The sequence below is a fragment of the Aspergillus homomorphus genome (assembly GCF_003184865.1).
Source record: "Aspergillus homomorphus CBS 101889 unplaced genomic scaffold BO97scaffold_10, whole genome shotgun sequence".
NCBI lineage: Eukaryota > Fungi > Ascomycota > Eurotiomycetes > Eurotiales > Aspergillaceae > Aspergillus > Aspergillus homomorphus.
In genome coordinates this window covers 497,478-512,124 of record NW_020291896.1, presented here as the reverse complement: position 1 = coordinate 512,124, position 14,647 = coordinate 497,478, and the positions used below count along the sequence as shown (strand labels likewise).

The 14,647-nt window shown below is 55.6% G+C and overlaps 7 protein-coding genes across 7 annotated transcripts; 4 read left to right on the top strand and 3 right to left on the bottom strand.

Moving 5' to 3' along the window:
* Positions 1 to 121: 121 nt before the first annotated feature.
* BO97DRAFT_404505 (tetratricopeptide repeat protein) lies at positions 122 to 2,120 on the bottom strand. Its single transcript, XM_025694974.1, has one exon. The coding sequence runs from the start codon at positions 1,851 to 1,853 to the stop codon at positions 201 to 203; it is 1,653 nt and encodes a 550-aa protein (XP_025553273.1). The 5' UTR covers positions 1,854 to 2,120; the 3' UTR covers positions 122 to 200.
* A 701-nt stretch (positions 2,121 to 2,821) lies between these two features.
* On the top strand, positions 2,822 to 4,341 carry BO97DRAFT_423035 (PLP-dependent transferase; the record flags this gene model as incomplete). The annotated part of the gene is made up of 4 exons (XM_025696847.1): positions 2,822 to 3,122; positions 3,178 to 3,518; positions 3,578 to 4,030; positions 4,084 to 4,341. The coding sequence occupies 4 exons, from the start codon at positions 2,822 to 2,824 to the stop codon at positions 4,339 to 4,341; spliced, it is 1,353 nt and encodes a 450-aa protein (XP_025553272.1).
* A 155-nt stretch (positions 4,342 to 4,496) lies between these two features.
* Positions 4,497 to 7,797, bottom strand: BO97DRAFT_448686 (uncharacterized protein; the record flags this gene model as incomplete). The annotated part of the gene is made up of 4 exons (XM_025698835.1): positions 7,358 to 7,797; positions 6,517 to 7,292; positions 5,881 to 6,469; positions 4,497 to 5,833 (listed from the first exon to the last, which is right to left on the bottom strand). Exons 1-4 carry the CDS (start codon positions 7,692 to 7,694, stop codon positions 4,497 to 4,499), a joined length of 3,039 nt encoding a protein of 1,012 aa, XP_025553271.1. The 5' UTR covers positions 7,695 to 7,797.
* Positions 7,798 to 9,192: 1,395 nt separating this feature from the next.
* BO97DRAFT_365897 (uncharacterized protein) lies at positions 9,193 to 10,794 on the bottom strand. Its single transcript, XM_025692597.1, has 3 exons — positions 10,573 to 10,794; positions 10,280 to 10,511; positions 9,193 to 10,197 (listed from the first exon to the last, which is right to left on the bottom strand). The coding sequence occupies exons 1-3, from the start codon at positions 10,725 to 10,727 to the stop codon at positions 9,430 to 9,432; spliced, it is 1,155 nt and encodes a 384-aa protein (XP_025553270.1). The 5' UTR covers positions 10,728 to 10,794; the 3' UTR covers positions 9,193 to 9,429.
* Positions 10,795 to 11,167: 373 nt separating this feature from the next.
* Positions 11,168 to 12,258, top strand: BO97DRAFT_423032 (uncharacterized protein; the record flags this gene model as incomplete). Its single annotated transcript, XM_025696846.1, has 2 exons — positions 11,168 to 11,176; positions 11,389 to 12,258. 2 exons carry the CDS (start codon positions 11,168 to 11,170, stop codon positions 12,256 to 12,258), a joined length of 879 nt encoding a protein of 292 aa, XP_025553269.1.
* A 59-nt stretch (positions 12,259 to 12,317) lies between these two features.
* Positions 12,318 to 12,893, top strand: BO97DRAFT_423031 (uncharacterized protein; the record flags this gene model as incomplete). Its single annotated transcript, XM_025696845.1, has 1 exon — positions 12,318 to 12,893. One exon carries the CDS (start codon positions 12,318 to 12,320, stop codon positions 12,891 to 12,893), a length of 576 nt encoding a protein of 191 aa, XP_025553268.1.
* A 388-nt stretch (positions 12,894 to 13,281) lies between these two features.
* BO97DRAFT_469382 (class I SAM-dependent methyltransferase) lies at positions 13,282 to 14,604 on the top strand. The gene is made up of 5 exons (XM_025699836.1): positions 13,282 to 13,486; positions 13,537 to 13,557; positions 13,616 to 13,765; positions 13,825 to 14,378; positions 14,557 to 14,604. The coding sequence occupies exons 1-4, from the start codon at positions 13,325 to 13,327 to the stop codon at positions 14,335 to 14,337; spliced, it is 846 nt and encodes a 281-aa protein (XP_025553267.1). The 5' UTR covers positions 13,282 to 13,324; the 3' UTR covers positions 14,338 to 14,378; positions 14,557 to 14,604.
* Positions 14,605 to 14,647: the final 43 nt, after the last annotated feature.

Sequence of the window (14,647 nt, the reverse complement as noted above, 5' to 3'; positions counted from 1 at the left end):
GTGTGGATTAGCTGACTAAGCCATTTGGTGTTCGTGCGAATTTGAGACTAGGTATCATGGCACGCTGCTCGAAGCTCTACAAGAGTTGAGGTCATTTTGGAGGCTTCAATCTCGCCAAGTTTGGGCCAACTCGACATTCAAGCTTTGTGATTACAACAGAAGGCGAGCACCAATGTAACTACCATGAATACTCAACCGCCTCACACTTCCAGCCGACAGAAGCATGACGCCCGGATCGGCACGTCCGCCGCAGCGACTGCTGTCCTCACCTGACTTTCAATCTTCTTCGCCTCCTCCACCTTCCCCAACGCAACAAAGCACTCGTGCACCCCATGCAATGCCCATACATTGTTCGGATGCCGCAGGGCCCGAGGCAGCGCCTCCGTCATGCCCAAGTCCGCCATATACACATCCAGCGCCTGCTGCACATGGCCCTGTTCCATCAGCAGCGCTCCATACGCGTGGCGCGTCGGCTGCATCCACCCCCACGGTTCATCGTAGGGCAGGTTGTCTTCGAGCTCGATTGCGCGCCGGAGAGAGGAGAAAGCGGCATCGAATTCTCCCTCGCGATACTGAAGCTCGCCTTCCAGCATCGCGAAGGCGATGTCGAGGATCTTCAGGCATTGGTTGTTGAAGAGGGTGCGGGAGGGCTGGACGCGTTGGACGGCGAGACAGAAGTGGTGGCGTTGCGCGCGGGCTTCTACGACCTGGCCGGTGGCGGCGTAGGCCACGGTCTTGGCGTAATGTGTGATCGCGGTGGTCATCGAATAGAGGGATTCATCGCTCGGCAGGGCTAGCTGGATGATCTCGTCCCACCGGCCGAAGCGGATAAGCACGTGGAGGCGCACGGATAGGAAGGCTTCCAGCCAGTCGGCCATGGGTGGGGATTCGACTCGAAGCAGACTCTCTGGGATGGAGGCCTCGAGTCGCTGCACAGTGTCTATGGCTACTTGGTAGCGGCCGGAGAACATGGCGGCGTAGATGCGGAAGTGGTAGTCGTGGGCTCGGTAGAGAGTGTAGAAGTTGAGCGGGCCGACGCGCTGGTGGTACTTCTCATCGGCTTCGATCGCGGCCGAGTTCCAAGTGATGGCTTGATCATATCGTCCGCAGATGATGTCCAGGTGGGTGGGCATGTGGTGGAGGTGGCCGCCGTCGGGGACCAGCCCGCGCAGATGATTGGCTATGGGAAGTGCGGCTTCGGGTTCGGGAGACATCTCCATCAGGTGAATATACAGGTGTAACAGCCCTGGATGCTTCAGAGCGCCATCGAGCATTAGTGCGCGGTCAATGATCGCCTTGGTTTTCAGCGTGGGCGCTCCCTCGGTGGGTTGGCCAGTCTTCAGGTCCCAGAGGTCCCATGGTTTGAGGTTCATGAGCGCATCCGCGTATGTCGTGATGACGTCCAGATCGTCTGGGAATTCCCGGTGCACTGCCTCCATGGCCTGTGCAAAGTCCTCGTTCCATGCGGAGAATGGCTTAGTGGGTATTTCTTCAGGATATCGCGACTGAATGGCTTTGATGAGCGCTGTTTCCACCGCCGACACTTTCGATGCGTACGACTCGGCTTTCTTCGCCGCAGCATGTCCCCGCTTCACCACGGTGGCAAGATCCAAATCGTCGAAAAAGCTCCAGGGCTTGTTGTAGTTGGCGCCAATGGCGTAGGCAAGGCCCCAGTAGGCCATGGCACAGGCCTCGTCTGCCTCAATGGCACGTTCGAAGCACCTGGCGGATTCTTCGTGGTTGAATGCGTACATCCAAATCAGACCGCGATTGAACCATGTTTGGCTGGTGGTGGAGGTGGTAGTGACTGGACGGTGGTATGTACCCAGATCAAAATATTCTTCTTGTGACATTGCGCCTGGCCCTAGTTGACTGGCGATGAGCTTGATCGTGTTGTCGTTTCGCAATCTTCAATGTCGATATGGCGGGGTTGAGTTCTTGGCGTGACGTGACCGATTCGATATGCTCTGCGCTACCAGGCCACAGTTCTCGTGCTTTGAGACTATTTGGCAGTGAGATAGCAGTCTGGAACCTAGACCAGAGAATTGGGGAATAGGAAAAGGGCTTATGGAGTAGACAGAGAGTGTTCACAGTTGACTGAGTGTTGACATTGACAGGTCGGGGTAACCGATTGTGGGCCTCGGCCAATTCCTTCGGTGTTTCTCGTGATAAGATAAGGCACGGTAGGGTGCATTTCTGCAGGCGCTATCTACATTCGGGAAGGGAGATGTGCACATGATATGGAACATTGGGGAGCAATAGATGAATAAAGTGCCCATCTCTCCAGTAGGTAACCCTACAAAACCAGCTCAACTCAAATACCTAAGCATTTAATACTCGCCTGTCGCTCTATCTGCGGCAACTGCTGCTGTGTACCTTCCTGTTAGCCACGTATCAGCTGTGTCACAAGGCACCTTCCACCCTAGACTATGCGCCCAGCTGTCCACGGTCATCAATCATCAAATCATGATCCCCGACACTCCTTTTATCGGGTTAGATGTGCAGCGTGCAGCGGCGGCTCGGAGAGTTCCCATTTGCTATTGAGACCGAGCATTCGGCGACATGCCGATTCCCTTCCTAGTTGGAGCTCATACTTTAATCAGGCACAACCCTCAGTCACAGGTAAACCCAGCCCTTTCAGCAACACAACACTCGTGGATAAACATCCCAGACAACAAGCTACTATACCACCCCAAATTGTCGTTTCCGAGGCTGCAAACAGCTAACAATGATGGGTGTCAAGTTTCGAAGCCTCCCCTCTAGGCTCGTGCACCCCTTCACCTCACTCCGCTCCCAATCCTCCCTCTCCACCAGCGCAACCATGAAGCCCTCCTCCATTCTCTACACCAAGATCAACGCTCCTCCCCTCAAGGTTATCTCAAGCCGCGGTCACTACCTCCTCACCGAAGATGGCCGGGAGATCTTCGACGCAACAGGCGGCGCAGCCGTCGCCGCCCTGGGCCATAACCACCCCGTCATCAAGCAAGCGATCACGCAGCAACTGGACGAAGTCGCATACTGCTACTCCCCATTCTTCACCACGCCCGCTGCAGAGCGCATCGCACGCCTTCTGACCGAGTCAACCGACGACGAGATGACGAAGACCTTCATCGTGAGCTCCGGTAAGTTGACCTGCATGTTTGTCACAGAACCATCTCAGATATCGAGACAATGCAGGCACCGAAGCCATCGAGGCATCGCTCAAACTAGCCCGACAGTACCACGTCGAGCGGGGAGAGCCCCAGCGCAACAGGTTCATTGCACGCAGACAGTCGTACCACGGGAACACCTTGGGTGCTCTGGCAACGGGGTATCACAAGGCCCGGAGAGCGGTGTACGAGGATATCCTCGCCAAGAATGTCTCGCATGTTTCTCCCTGCTACCCATACCGTGGTAAGAAGCCCGGCGAGAGTGACGAGGGCTATGTGCAGCGACTGGCGGATGAGCTCGACAGCGAATTTCGGGCGGTCGGACCGGATACAGTCTGCGCGTTCATCGCGGAGACGATCGCTGGAGCGGTGGGTGCAGCTGTAGTTCCCCTTTGAAATCAAGAATGACTGCTAATTCGGGCAATCAGTCACTGGCTTGCGCGACCCCTGTGCCGGGCTACTTTCAAGCTATGAAGGCAGTATGCGACCGCTACGGTGCGCTTTTGATCATGGACGAGGTCATGTCAGGCATGGGCCGCTCGGGAACTCTGCATGCGTGGGAGCAGGAGGGTGTCGTGCCTGATCTTCAGACCGTTGCAAAGGGTCTGGGAGCTGGATATGTGCCTATCGGGGCATTGTTGGTTGGGAAGAAAGTGGTCAACACGCTGGCCCAGGGCACCGGCGGGTTTGTGCACAGCCAGACATATCAAGGGCATCCGGTGGCATGTGCTGCCGCTTATGCCGTGCAAAGATTGGTTCAGGAGCAGGATTTGCTGAGCAATGTCAAGGTCCAAGGGGATTACTTGGGGCGACTGCTGAAAGAGCGCATCGAGGGCCATCCGAACGTAGGGGATATCCGTGGTCGAGGACTGTTCTGGGGTGTGAGTCGATCTTATCCTGGTGCGAGAGGAATGAGTCGGCTAATGAGTTGTAGATCGAGTTCGTCAAGGACAAGGAGACGAGGGCACCCTTCCCTGTGGGTGATCAGATCGCGCAGACAGTCCATATAACGGGATTGCAGCCCGGGCATGGCATCTCCTTATTGCCCAGCAGCGGGAATGTCGATGGCACTCAGGGTGATGTCGTGTTGATTGCCCCTGCGTACAACATTACCGGTGGGGAGGTGGAGATCCTGGTGGACAGGGTTGAGAAGGTCATCGAGTCGGTATTCGAGACGGCTGGAGCATCCTAGCTAGGCTTGTCGCAGCATCCAAGATATCCTCTATTCATACGACATCCGTTCCGCAGTTATATCGTAGCTCTATCAATGGTCATTCCGCTGAAAGTAACGCAATTCGATGTGACCCGATAGCTCATTTAAACCAAAGAAAATGGGAATAATTCTATCTACTCAACCCTAACAACCCGATACGGCACAACCCTCACCTCCCCAACCAAGCCATACTTCCCTACGGCCGGCATCTGGCCCGTAACAGCAGCCTTCTTCCCCCCACTTTCAATCACATCCCAATACTGTCTCAGCACATTCCCCAGCGGACTCGCCACGACAACCTCCACCTCATTCTTCCCTTCACGCACCCACTCCCCGATATCCTTCCTCGCGTCCGTCAAATCGAGGGGACCAATATCCCACCCATTCACCCTCACCCTCACAGCATGAGACACCCTTCCCAGATCAATAACCACACCACCGCCCCCTTCCCTCGTATAGTCCCTCGACAACCCAAAGGCAGTAGAGTAGTACCCAGCCCCAGAAACATTCCTCAGCGCTCCATCAATCTCAGCCCAGGGGCGGAGGGTAGATCCGAGGTGATAAGCAGAGGTATTCGTCCGCACAGGCCCAGCGCTGACATCGTAGATCTCAGCAGGCGGAATCCACGACTCGATAGTCAGAGTCCAGTTGTCTAGTGCCATCGCCGGAGCGAGCATCGGTCCCAGAGTTAGGGTCTTGTTGTTGGACAGTGGGATGGTGAGCGGGTTGGGGTCGTGGGTGCGGTGTAGCGTTAATGTCGTGTTATTCCTGGTTGTTGTGGACATCCCGATGCTTGGGTTTGTTTCCAGCAGGTGGATTGCCGTGCTGCCGGCGTGAGCATCAGTGTAGTGGAACCCGATGATCAGGGTCTGGTTGCCCTTAAGTGTGATTGGTATGGTCGTGTGGGTTGAGCTCTGGTTGTAGCTTGCCACTGCGGACACGGCGCCGGTCCAGGCGTCGTAGATATACGGCGTTCCGGTACTTGCGAAGGTGATGCTGCCGGTGGCGGTGCTGGCGTTGATGGGCTTGGTGGCTGCGTCGTTGAAGATGTAGATGTAGTGCGTTTGTGTGGTCGGGTCGTCGCGCCAGGTTGTGTGCACTGTGCTGTTTGTTGCGATAGAAGTGCGCGGGTGGATGGAAAGGGCTTGGAGAGTTTGTGCGAGGTGCGTGTCGGGGACGAGGTGGACGTTTGATAGGGAGGTGAGGTTGTGTAGAGAGTGCAGGGCTTGGGCTTGCGCCTGGCCGTCGCGGTCGTGGCCGCTGAAGGTGCTGGGGAGGCCGCCGGGGAAGATCAGCGGTAGGCCTTCTTGTGCGTACTCGACTAGTTTGGCTACGCCGGTCACCGTTAAGGTCTCGTTTGCCCGGATGATTAGGGCTTTGAAGGCTTGTCTGTTGGGTGCGAATGTGCCGTTGGCGACGTATGCTTCTGGCAGGTCGAAGTTGTCGGGGCTGAGGTATTCGTATGTGAAGCCTGGGTTTGTTAGGATTTGGATAAGTGAGAATGTGAGGCAATCGTACCTGCTTCCTCCAGATCACTGGCGGCGTAGAGCATCGTGATCGACTCGTACCCCGTGGTATTCTTCGCCCAGAAGGCGAGATCCACCTTGGGTACCCCAGTCTGCGCCACCCACTGGTTGCGAGACACATATCCCAGCCAGTCCGAGTAGAAGTCAAACGCCGGCTGCCGCGGCCCATGCATCTCGGAGAACAAGAAAGCGAAGGTCGTGAAGCCCGGCCAGGTGGTGTTGCCGTAGTTGCCGCCCATGGGCCATCCGTGCAGGATGAAGTTGTTGACTGAGCCCGCGAACGACCGCTTCAGAGCCCAGAGGAGGTCCGCGATGGTCTGCTGATAGACTTCTCCCATTGTGGCGCCCGCCTCGCTCGAGATAATTCGCTTGCCTGCGAGATGGGCTGGTCCCGCGAATTGCCGGTATCCGTCGAGCAGGTTGTTGAAACCCAGTGCCTCGGTTTCCGGGCCGTTGACCGCTGGGATGTTGGCCAGCATGTCCATGGGCATGTTGTAGACGACCTGCGACGACCATTGCACTCCCAGGTCGTTGGACCACTCGGTTAGAGCGGCCAGGTACTCCGCGTTGAGCTCCGTCAACTGCTGCCCGTTAGCCCTTGTACAGTTGCTACGCTGGCGATACGCACCGTTTGCTCGTAATCTTGCACATGGCTTCTCCCCGCATCTGCTTCATCTGTCACGTAAGTGACATTCGAGGATTGCGTGCCCGATCCGACCAGAATAGGTAGATACTTCGTGATAGCATACCCGCGACTCGCCTGGAATATCCGCGGCAGACGCGGAGTCCACCACGTGGCGGCCTTGTACTCCTGACTATCCTCCCACAGATAGTTCCCGACCTCGCGAAGCAGACCGCGCATCTCGTCATCGAGCAGCGATTGCTGCCAGAATGAAGCGATCAGTTTTGCCCCCGCGACGGAGAAGTGATCGACCACCCACGAGCCGTTCTGGGCCCATGTCCTGACGGGCGACTGCGGGACCGCCACTGGCACATCGGCGGGACTTTGGACCTCGCGGTAGTTGGCTTGGACGAGGTAGTACGCGAAGAGATGACTCTCGGACGAAGCTGTTGATTGCGAAGATCGGATAGAGATATGGCCACTGCTGCTGACGGCGCGGGTGACGTCCTGGAGGGAATCCTCGGCTAGTACTTTTGTGCTACCGCTGTCCGATATGACCCTCCCCGTCACAGCGGCGACGAGCCGACCAGTCCCCCAACCCGGCAGCGTACCACTGTAGCCTTTCGTGCTGTGAAAGCTAGCATTATGAGCAGCTAGATCCCATAGAAGGCCTTCGTCGTCGTACGGCGCAGGGACACCGGCGCCCTGGTTCGGCCCAACGGCGAAATCGACCACGAGCCCGAGCTCTTTGGCCGTCCGCAACACTGTGAGGGACATATTCTCTGGGCTGTGTTACCAACCATCCCCCAAAGAAACACAGATCGAGCGAGGGTGGATAGACACTCACTCCAAGCAGGACTCCCGAACCCGTACTGCGTCCAGTCCGACTGCAGCGGCATCCGCATCCCGCCGCCGAAGTTATCCGAATCGCCGTAGTTATAGTAACCCAACAACTCCAACCCTCCTGCTCCGGACTCCGCGATATCCTTCAGGTCCTGCACCACCGTGCTCGGACTGATCGACGCATCGTTCACCCAGTAACGGAAGCGCGGCCGCACCTGGTTGGATGGGTTCTGGAAGCTCCCGTAGTCGAGATCCGCTAGGACCTGATCGTCGGTTCCGTGAGAAATAGTCCCTGGTAGTATTAGGGCTGCTGTCGCTAGGAGGCGGAGTAGTGACCGCATGATGGGCTTGTAAGGCTGGTCCTCGCCTCTGTGGAGGCTTCGAGCAATGTTTCATTCCCTTGTCTTTATACTTCGTACGTCTGGGGTGACCCGAACGAGCTCGGAAATCCCGACCGCCATGCTCGTTTCGGGATATAGCTTGACCGAGTGCTGCAGTCAAGGCGAGGATAATTTAGAGTCTGACATTGCGTAGTGGAACGCGTACTCACTCCGGCAGGATCTGGGCGTACTTTCGCTTGGCGGTTCTGAGGTAAGACTGCGAGACTTGGCATTTGTTGTTTTCTCACTGGGTCTGTAAGGTATGGCTTCCATATCCGTGGCAAAAAAGGTCGCATTGGGTCAGGGACTACGTGACGATAGTATTAATTAATCTAGAGCACAGGGCACCCCCCGGCTATTGTCCAGGGGCTGTGTTGGGTGTTCTTCAGTGTTCGTGCGGGGCCCCGGCTTTTCCCCGCTGACCAGATAATTCCGCCCTACTTCTGTTGCCTCCACATCGGCAATTTGAACCACTCACAGACCAAGCATTGAATAATGATTTGTGGGGAAGCTTGAATTATTTTGAAAGTCGGGTCCGTTACTAGCAGGGTTCGCATCTTATTTCCCCGAGGTAAAGAACTGCTGTGGTTGCCTACCCAGATGGGGGATCCTTTGGCAACGTGGCATGCAGATTCTGCCGAGGAAGATTTCCACTATTACTCAGTAAGTCACTATGACAACTGTTTGTGCAAGCGACATCATCTAGTTCACCTTACGCACACAATACCTTATTCATGAAGACAGTGCTCAAGCCGAGAATATAATCGTTTACTCAAGTAAAATAGACCCAAGCTGAGGGATACAACAAAATTCAATTATTCAGATCCGTTCCTACAGTTACACACAAGTACTAACCCCCTTTTATGTTATCGACAAAAGAACGTAAAGGAGAAATGAGCAAATTCGAAATAGCAGAACCTTCGACGCGCAGAGGGAACTGTTTCCGATTGTTATATGCGTGGTGAGAGGGAGGAGTATAGCGAGGGCGTAGACTGGGGACCTCATTTTGAGAACTGTTAGTTATTCCAGAGTGTAGATGATAACAGAGTGTTACAGACTGTGAATTTCGATGTGTCTCTGTGAATGTTGAATCCTGGTCTAGGCCCTTGGGGCGTATATAGATAATTCTTTGCATAATGACCACAGCGAGTGCAGTCTAGATGCGGCGGAGTATAAGTTGCAATACTCATCACTCGACACAGCCTCTTTCCGGCCCAGGGCTGTAGATTTACGAGCCATGGAAGCTGCTCTAATCTAGTCTGTTCTATTTATTATCATACGTCAGGGATGATGCGTGATTTCTAGGGCGATGTCCGGACGACACAAGGGATATAAGGCATGCTCTACAGATCCGACCGAGCAATTCCGCCGTCTCGGATAGTCTGCGACCGTCGTGGAAGTCTTGGCATTGAGTATGTGCTGAGGATAGATTGATCAATTTGATGCTGAGACGAGTTTACTTCGATATTTCTATGGAAATGACGTCTATGCGCTGGATATTCGATACAACTAAAAGTGCCGTCGCGAGATATTGCCTGCGCACTTCCATTCACTTTTCTTGACCACGACCACACCAGATGAACACAACCCAACTCTAAACCATTATCTTCGAACCGAAACTTCCACGAGATCAGATTCTAAACCAGATCGCATAGAATCTCCCGCGCCGCACCCCTGACCACCCATACACCAGACATCAACCCTCCAACCCCATCCAACGCCCCTTAACCCTCTGCGTAAAGCTCACAAACTTCGCCATCCCAACAGCAGCCTCAACATGCCCCTCCAGATCCTTAACCTCTTCAGGAAACGCAATGCCCGCCCCAAACAACCCCCTCACCTCCCCTTTCCCAGGAACTTTGAACCCAGAAGACCGCATATCAAACTCCAACACCCCCTCCACCCTCTTCCCATCCACCACCACCCGAGGCAAAGGCCCCCTCTCATACCCCACCGCATAAACCAGATGCGTACACGAGGGCAACTCGCGCGCCAACACCGCCTCCTCATCCTCACTCACGCACACCGACTCGACAATGTTACGGTCAGGATCCTTCTCAAGTACCGTCTTCGCCCACTCGGCCGTCGCGCCCTTCAGACCCGTGTTATCAAATATAATGCCATCGTCTGTATAGACAGCGTATTTTATGGGCCGGTGGTAAAAGTTCAGGATCTTCAGGGTGCGGGTGCCCGATTCGGCGAGTTCGTAGAGGTTGCGTACGACGAGAATGCCGGAATGGGAGTTGCCGATTACGGCGATTTTTAAGGGGGTATCTGCGGGCAGGAGGGCGGGGAGGCGCGAGCGTTGCATGCAAGTGTCTAGGTCTAGGGTTTTCATGGAAGGGTTGTGGTGTTCGTGGGTATTTGGGCGCTTTGGGTGCGAGCCTGTGCTTAGGATGAGGCGGTGGGCTGTGATGGGTTGGTCGGGGATTGTTGGGGTGGTGGTGATCGCCCAGGTGGTGTTCTTTGGAAGTTAGTTTTCATTTCTTTGTGGAAGGGGGTAAAGGGTTGATCTCGCTTGGTGGGCGGTGCAAGGGGAAGCTTACCTCGAGACGTGCTTCCTCGACCTTGCCCACGAGTTTCTCGACCTCCGGCCGCGCGAGCAGCCCGTCTATCAGCATGCAGATCATGTCGCCGGCTATGCTGAGCTGGCAGGTGGAGTTATGGTCCATTTCCTCGAGGCGAGTGATGGCGTGGGGGGCCGGGGTCGAGTCGATGATCGACCGGAAGGCGGCCGATGAGTAGATGGCTTTCAGGTAGATGGCTACGGTAGTGTTGCTGGGTTTGTTAGATCGGTGGACTCAATGGAGTTCAACTGGATGAGATAGGGATAGCATACGAGGAGATCTCGCGGTACATCCCGTTCAATCGCCCGCCGCGCCACTCGGGATCGACCCAGAGGATCCTCTGGGCTCCCGCGTCCAGCAGTGCCGCAACGCTGGCCAAGCCTCCCGGGCCGGCGCCGGCGACAACGGCGTCGTAGTTTGCTGTCATTGTGTTGAGTGGGATTCAAGATGTGGTTGTGGCGGATAGACCCGGAACGAGACGGATGGAGACTTGGAAAGGCCGATGATGAGTGATAAAGTTGGTCGTAAAGGGCTCAATAAATAGCAGCAAGGTGGTGAGAATGACATCATTGGGGCTGTTCTAGAAAGCCCTATCAATAGCAGTCATCTGTCCAGTCTCAGGGCAAAGCTTGATTCAGTTTCCCCACTCCCCGAGATCAGTGGATAAGGCGTTCACTAATTGGATATCGGGTCGGTCTGCCGACGGATTGTTGATGTCTGACCTCCACTTCGGCGTCTACCCCTTGTCACATCATTACCTTGGGGATAGATCACACCATTCAGAATTCTAATCTTATTGCTGGATCGGTGTTTAATTTGCGGGGTATCAATCGCCGAAAAGCTTGAGTAGCATTCCCCGGACTTGGCATGCTCGGCGTTTGTTAATTGCATCTATAGAAGTGCAGGAGGATGATCACAGATTGAAGTCGACCGCAGCTACCACACACCGCTTGGCAAACCATCTCTAAGTGCCAGTATCTTCCTAGAGTTCTCACTGAAGAAGTATCAATGAAAATTCTCTCGTCATCAGAACCTTCCTGCAAGAACACCTGTGCATCACCCGCAATCAGCCGCAGTGACCATGACAGAGCCTGTATATCAAAGCATCCCCAATTGACACCTCCCTCGACTATTTCAACGTGGGCACCTTCACCCGCCGTGTCACTACCAAGAGTGAAGCCGCACAGACCTGGTTCGACCGCTGCTTCATCTGGGCCTACTCCTTCAACCATGAAGAGGCGGAGCACTGTTTCGAGCAGGCGGCTGTGCATGATCCCAGCTGCGCCATGGCATATTGGGGGTTGGCCTTCGCGGCGGGGCCCAATCACAACAAGACCTGGGCAGCCTTCGACCCGAAGGACCTGAAAACCTCCTTCCCCAAATGCCACCGTCTCGTCAAGCTAGCCGAGCAGAAGCTTCAGGACTGCAACGCCACGCCCATCGAGCGCGCCCTCATCCCCGCCCTGCAACACCGCTACCCGACCTCCACCGTCCCCTACGAATTCGACACCTCCAACAAAGCCTACGCAGACGCGATGCGCGAAGTCTACACGCAGTTCCCCACCGACCTGGACGTGCTCACCCTCTTCGCCGACGCGCTCATGAACTGGAAACCGCGCCAGCTCTTCGTAACGCACAGCAGCCTGCTCAACGAGAGCTCACCCGTGCACGAAGTCCGCCGCGTACTAGAGACAGCACTCGCGCAGCCAGGCGGCACAAAGCACCCAGGCGCGCTGCACATGTACATCCACCTAATGGAGCGGTCCGCATGGCCGCAAACCGCCCTACAGGCTGCCAACCACCTGCAGAGCTTGGTGCCAGACGGAGGGCACATCTGGCACATGCCGACGCACATCTACGTGCTGGTAGGCGACTACCGACGATCACTATACAACAACCTGCAAGCGACGCTGGCCGACGACAGCTTCTTCCGCACGCGCGGCGGCGAGAACTTCTAGAACTTCTACCGTCTACACGACTACCACTCGCTCATCTACGCGGCCATGCTACGACGACGATGGTGTATTACGGGAAAGGTATCGCGTGTGCAGCGACGGGCGATGTGCGCACCGCGGAGAAGTATAGAGAGTTGTATGCCGCCGCGGCGAAGAAGGTGCCGCCGACGAGGCTGGATTTCCCGAACAGGATTGTCGACGTGTTGAAGGTCGCACGGCTATGTTGGATGGCGAGCTGGAGTATCGCAAAGGGGAACTTCGAGGTCGCGTTCAAACACCTTGCGAACGCTGTGGAGGCGGATGATGCGCTGCTGTATACTGAGCCCTGGGGCTGGGTGGTCCCCACGCGCCATGCCTATGCGGCTTTGTCGCTGGAGCAGGGACGGGTTGAGGACGCGGCGCGCGCGTATGCGGAGGATTTGGGGCTTGATGGCTCGTTGACTCGCGCTCAGCAGCATCCGAATAATGTGTGGGCGCTGCAGGGGTATCATGAGTGTTCGGTGAAGATGGGCAGAGAGGCTGAGGCGGGTATTATCGCCCAGCAGCTGAAGGTCGCCGTTGCGGCGGCCGAATGTGCCGATTGCTTCGTCGTGCTTCTGCCGGAGGGGGGATGTTGGTGGACAGAGTCAAGGAGGTGAGAGCGAGCAGGGCTCTTCTTGTTGTAAGTAAATAGTTGGGGGGTAGATATCTGCTTGATAGTCAATGCAGTGTTTATGTTCGCTACACCTTTCCGTACTATCTCCGAGCGATGGCCTTTCGGCCGATACTACCTTTTAACGATTGTAGTCCATGTGAGGTGCGTTTTCATTGACTAACACCCAATTTCTTTCTGGCCATGAGTTCAAGGTTTATATCTATAATATGAGCACTTGAAGGATCATTAAGAGAGAAGAACAATGTCGAGTGCAGACATCAACCACCGCGGACGAGGTTACCGAATTCAGCCGATCAGATAAGGCTCGGGGATAAGAATCGATCTCCACAAGCGGGGATCAGCCCATCTTTCAACTTCTTCATCTCCCAGAGCACATCACAAATCAAGACATCCCTCGCTCTTGGCGCCAAGTACATGCCCAACATGGCTGAATCAAACCTCAAAGCTGAAAAGACCGCTGAAAGCTACAGCTGGTACGAGCCCAACCTGACGCAAGTCCAAGAGCCGGCGCGGACTCTACTGGCCGAGTACAGCCACATCCCGGAGGAGCAGATCATCGAGCATGTCAAGGAGGTGGTAAGTGTTCCCTTGGTCTGATATCTCTCCTATACTGAACCATTTCTCAGCGCGATCGTGCCTTCGCCGTGGTGAGCCACCATTCCTGTCTCCTCTCCGTTACAGTCTACACCCAACTAACCAGACAAGTTCCCCTACCCCTGCATCGGCTCCTTCCGCTTCCTCGACATCACGATCAACCACTCGCCCGCCTACGCAGAGATCCTATCTCGCCTCAAGACCAGCGACCACAAATACCTCGACCTAGGCTGCGCCATGGGCCAAGACATCCGGTACCTCGTGCGTTTTCTCCCCCTCTCCTCTCCCCCCCACCCCTCCAAACATCCTAACCCCCGAAGACTCACCAAGGCGCCCCATCCACAAACCTGTACGGAAGCGACCTGCACCCCGAATTCATCGAACTCGGCTACGACCTCTTCAGCGACCGCGCAACCCTATCCTCAGAGTTCATCCCCAGCGACATCTTCGACGACGGATGCCCCCTCCTCACTCGCCTGGCAGGACAAATAGACATCGTCAACGCGGCGTCCTTCTTCCACCTCTTCGACTGGACGCAGCAGGTCGCGCTGGCGAAGCAGATCATCAAGCTCCTGCGGCCGCGGCCTGGTTCGTTGCTTGTCGGGCGGCATGTGGGGGACTTTGAGGCGGGGGAGCGCGCGGATAGTGAATTAGGAAATACGTACTATCGCCATGATCTTGACTCGTGGAGAAGGATGTGGGGCGAGGTTATGAGGGAGACGGGGACGCAGTGGGAGGTTGAGGTTGCGGCGGAGCAGTGGGAGGAGGTGAAGAGGAATAGGCATAATCGGGAGAGTTCGTTTAAGATGGTTTTTGTGGTAAGGAGGGTTTAATCTATGGGATGCCTGGGGGCCGAGAAGAAGGGAGTCCGGTGGTTCTCCCCCGGAAACGCTACTCCTTCTATTGAGGTATTCCGGGGGAGAACCCCCGGACCCCCCTTTTTTTCAGCTCCCTGGGCACCTTAATCCTTAACCAGAGCTATACGCTTATTCTGAGGCCTGGGTAATATGAATTAAGCTAGCAGGAAGCTGAAAGAGAAGGGGGGTCCGGGGGTTCTCCCCCGGATGCTTTTACTCTGGTCTTGGGAATATAGATATGCCAGGAAGTTGAAAGGAAAGGGGGGTCCGGGGGTTCCCCCCCGGA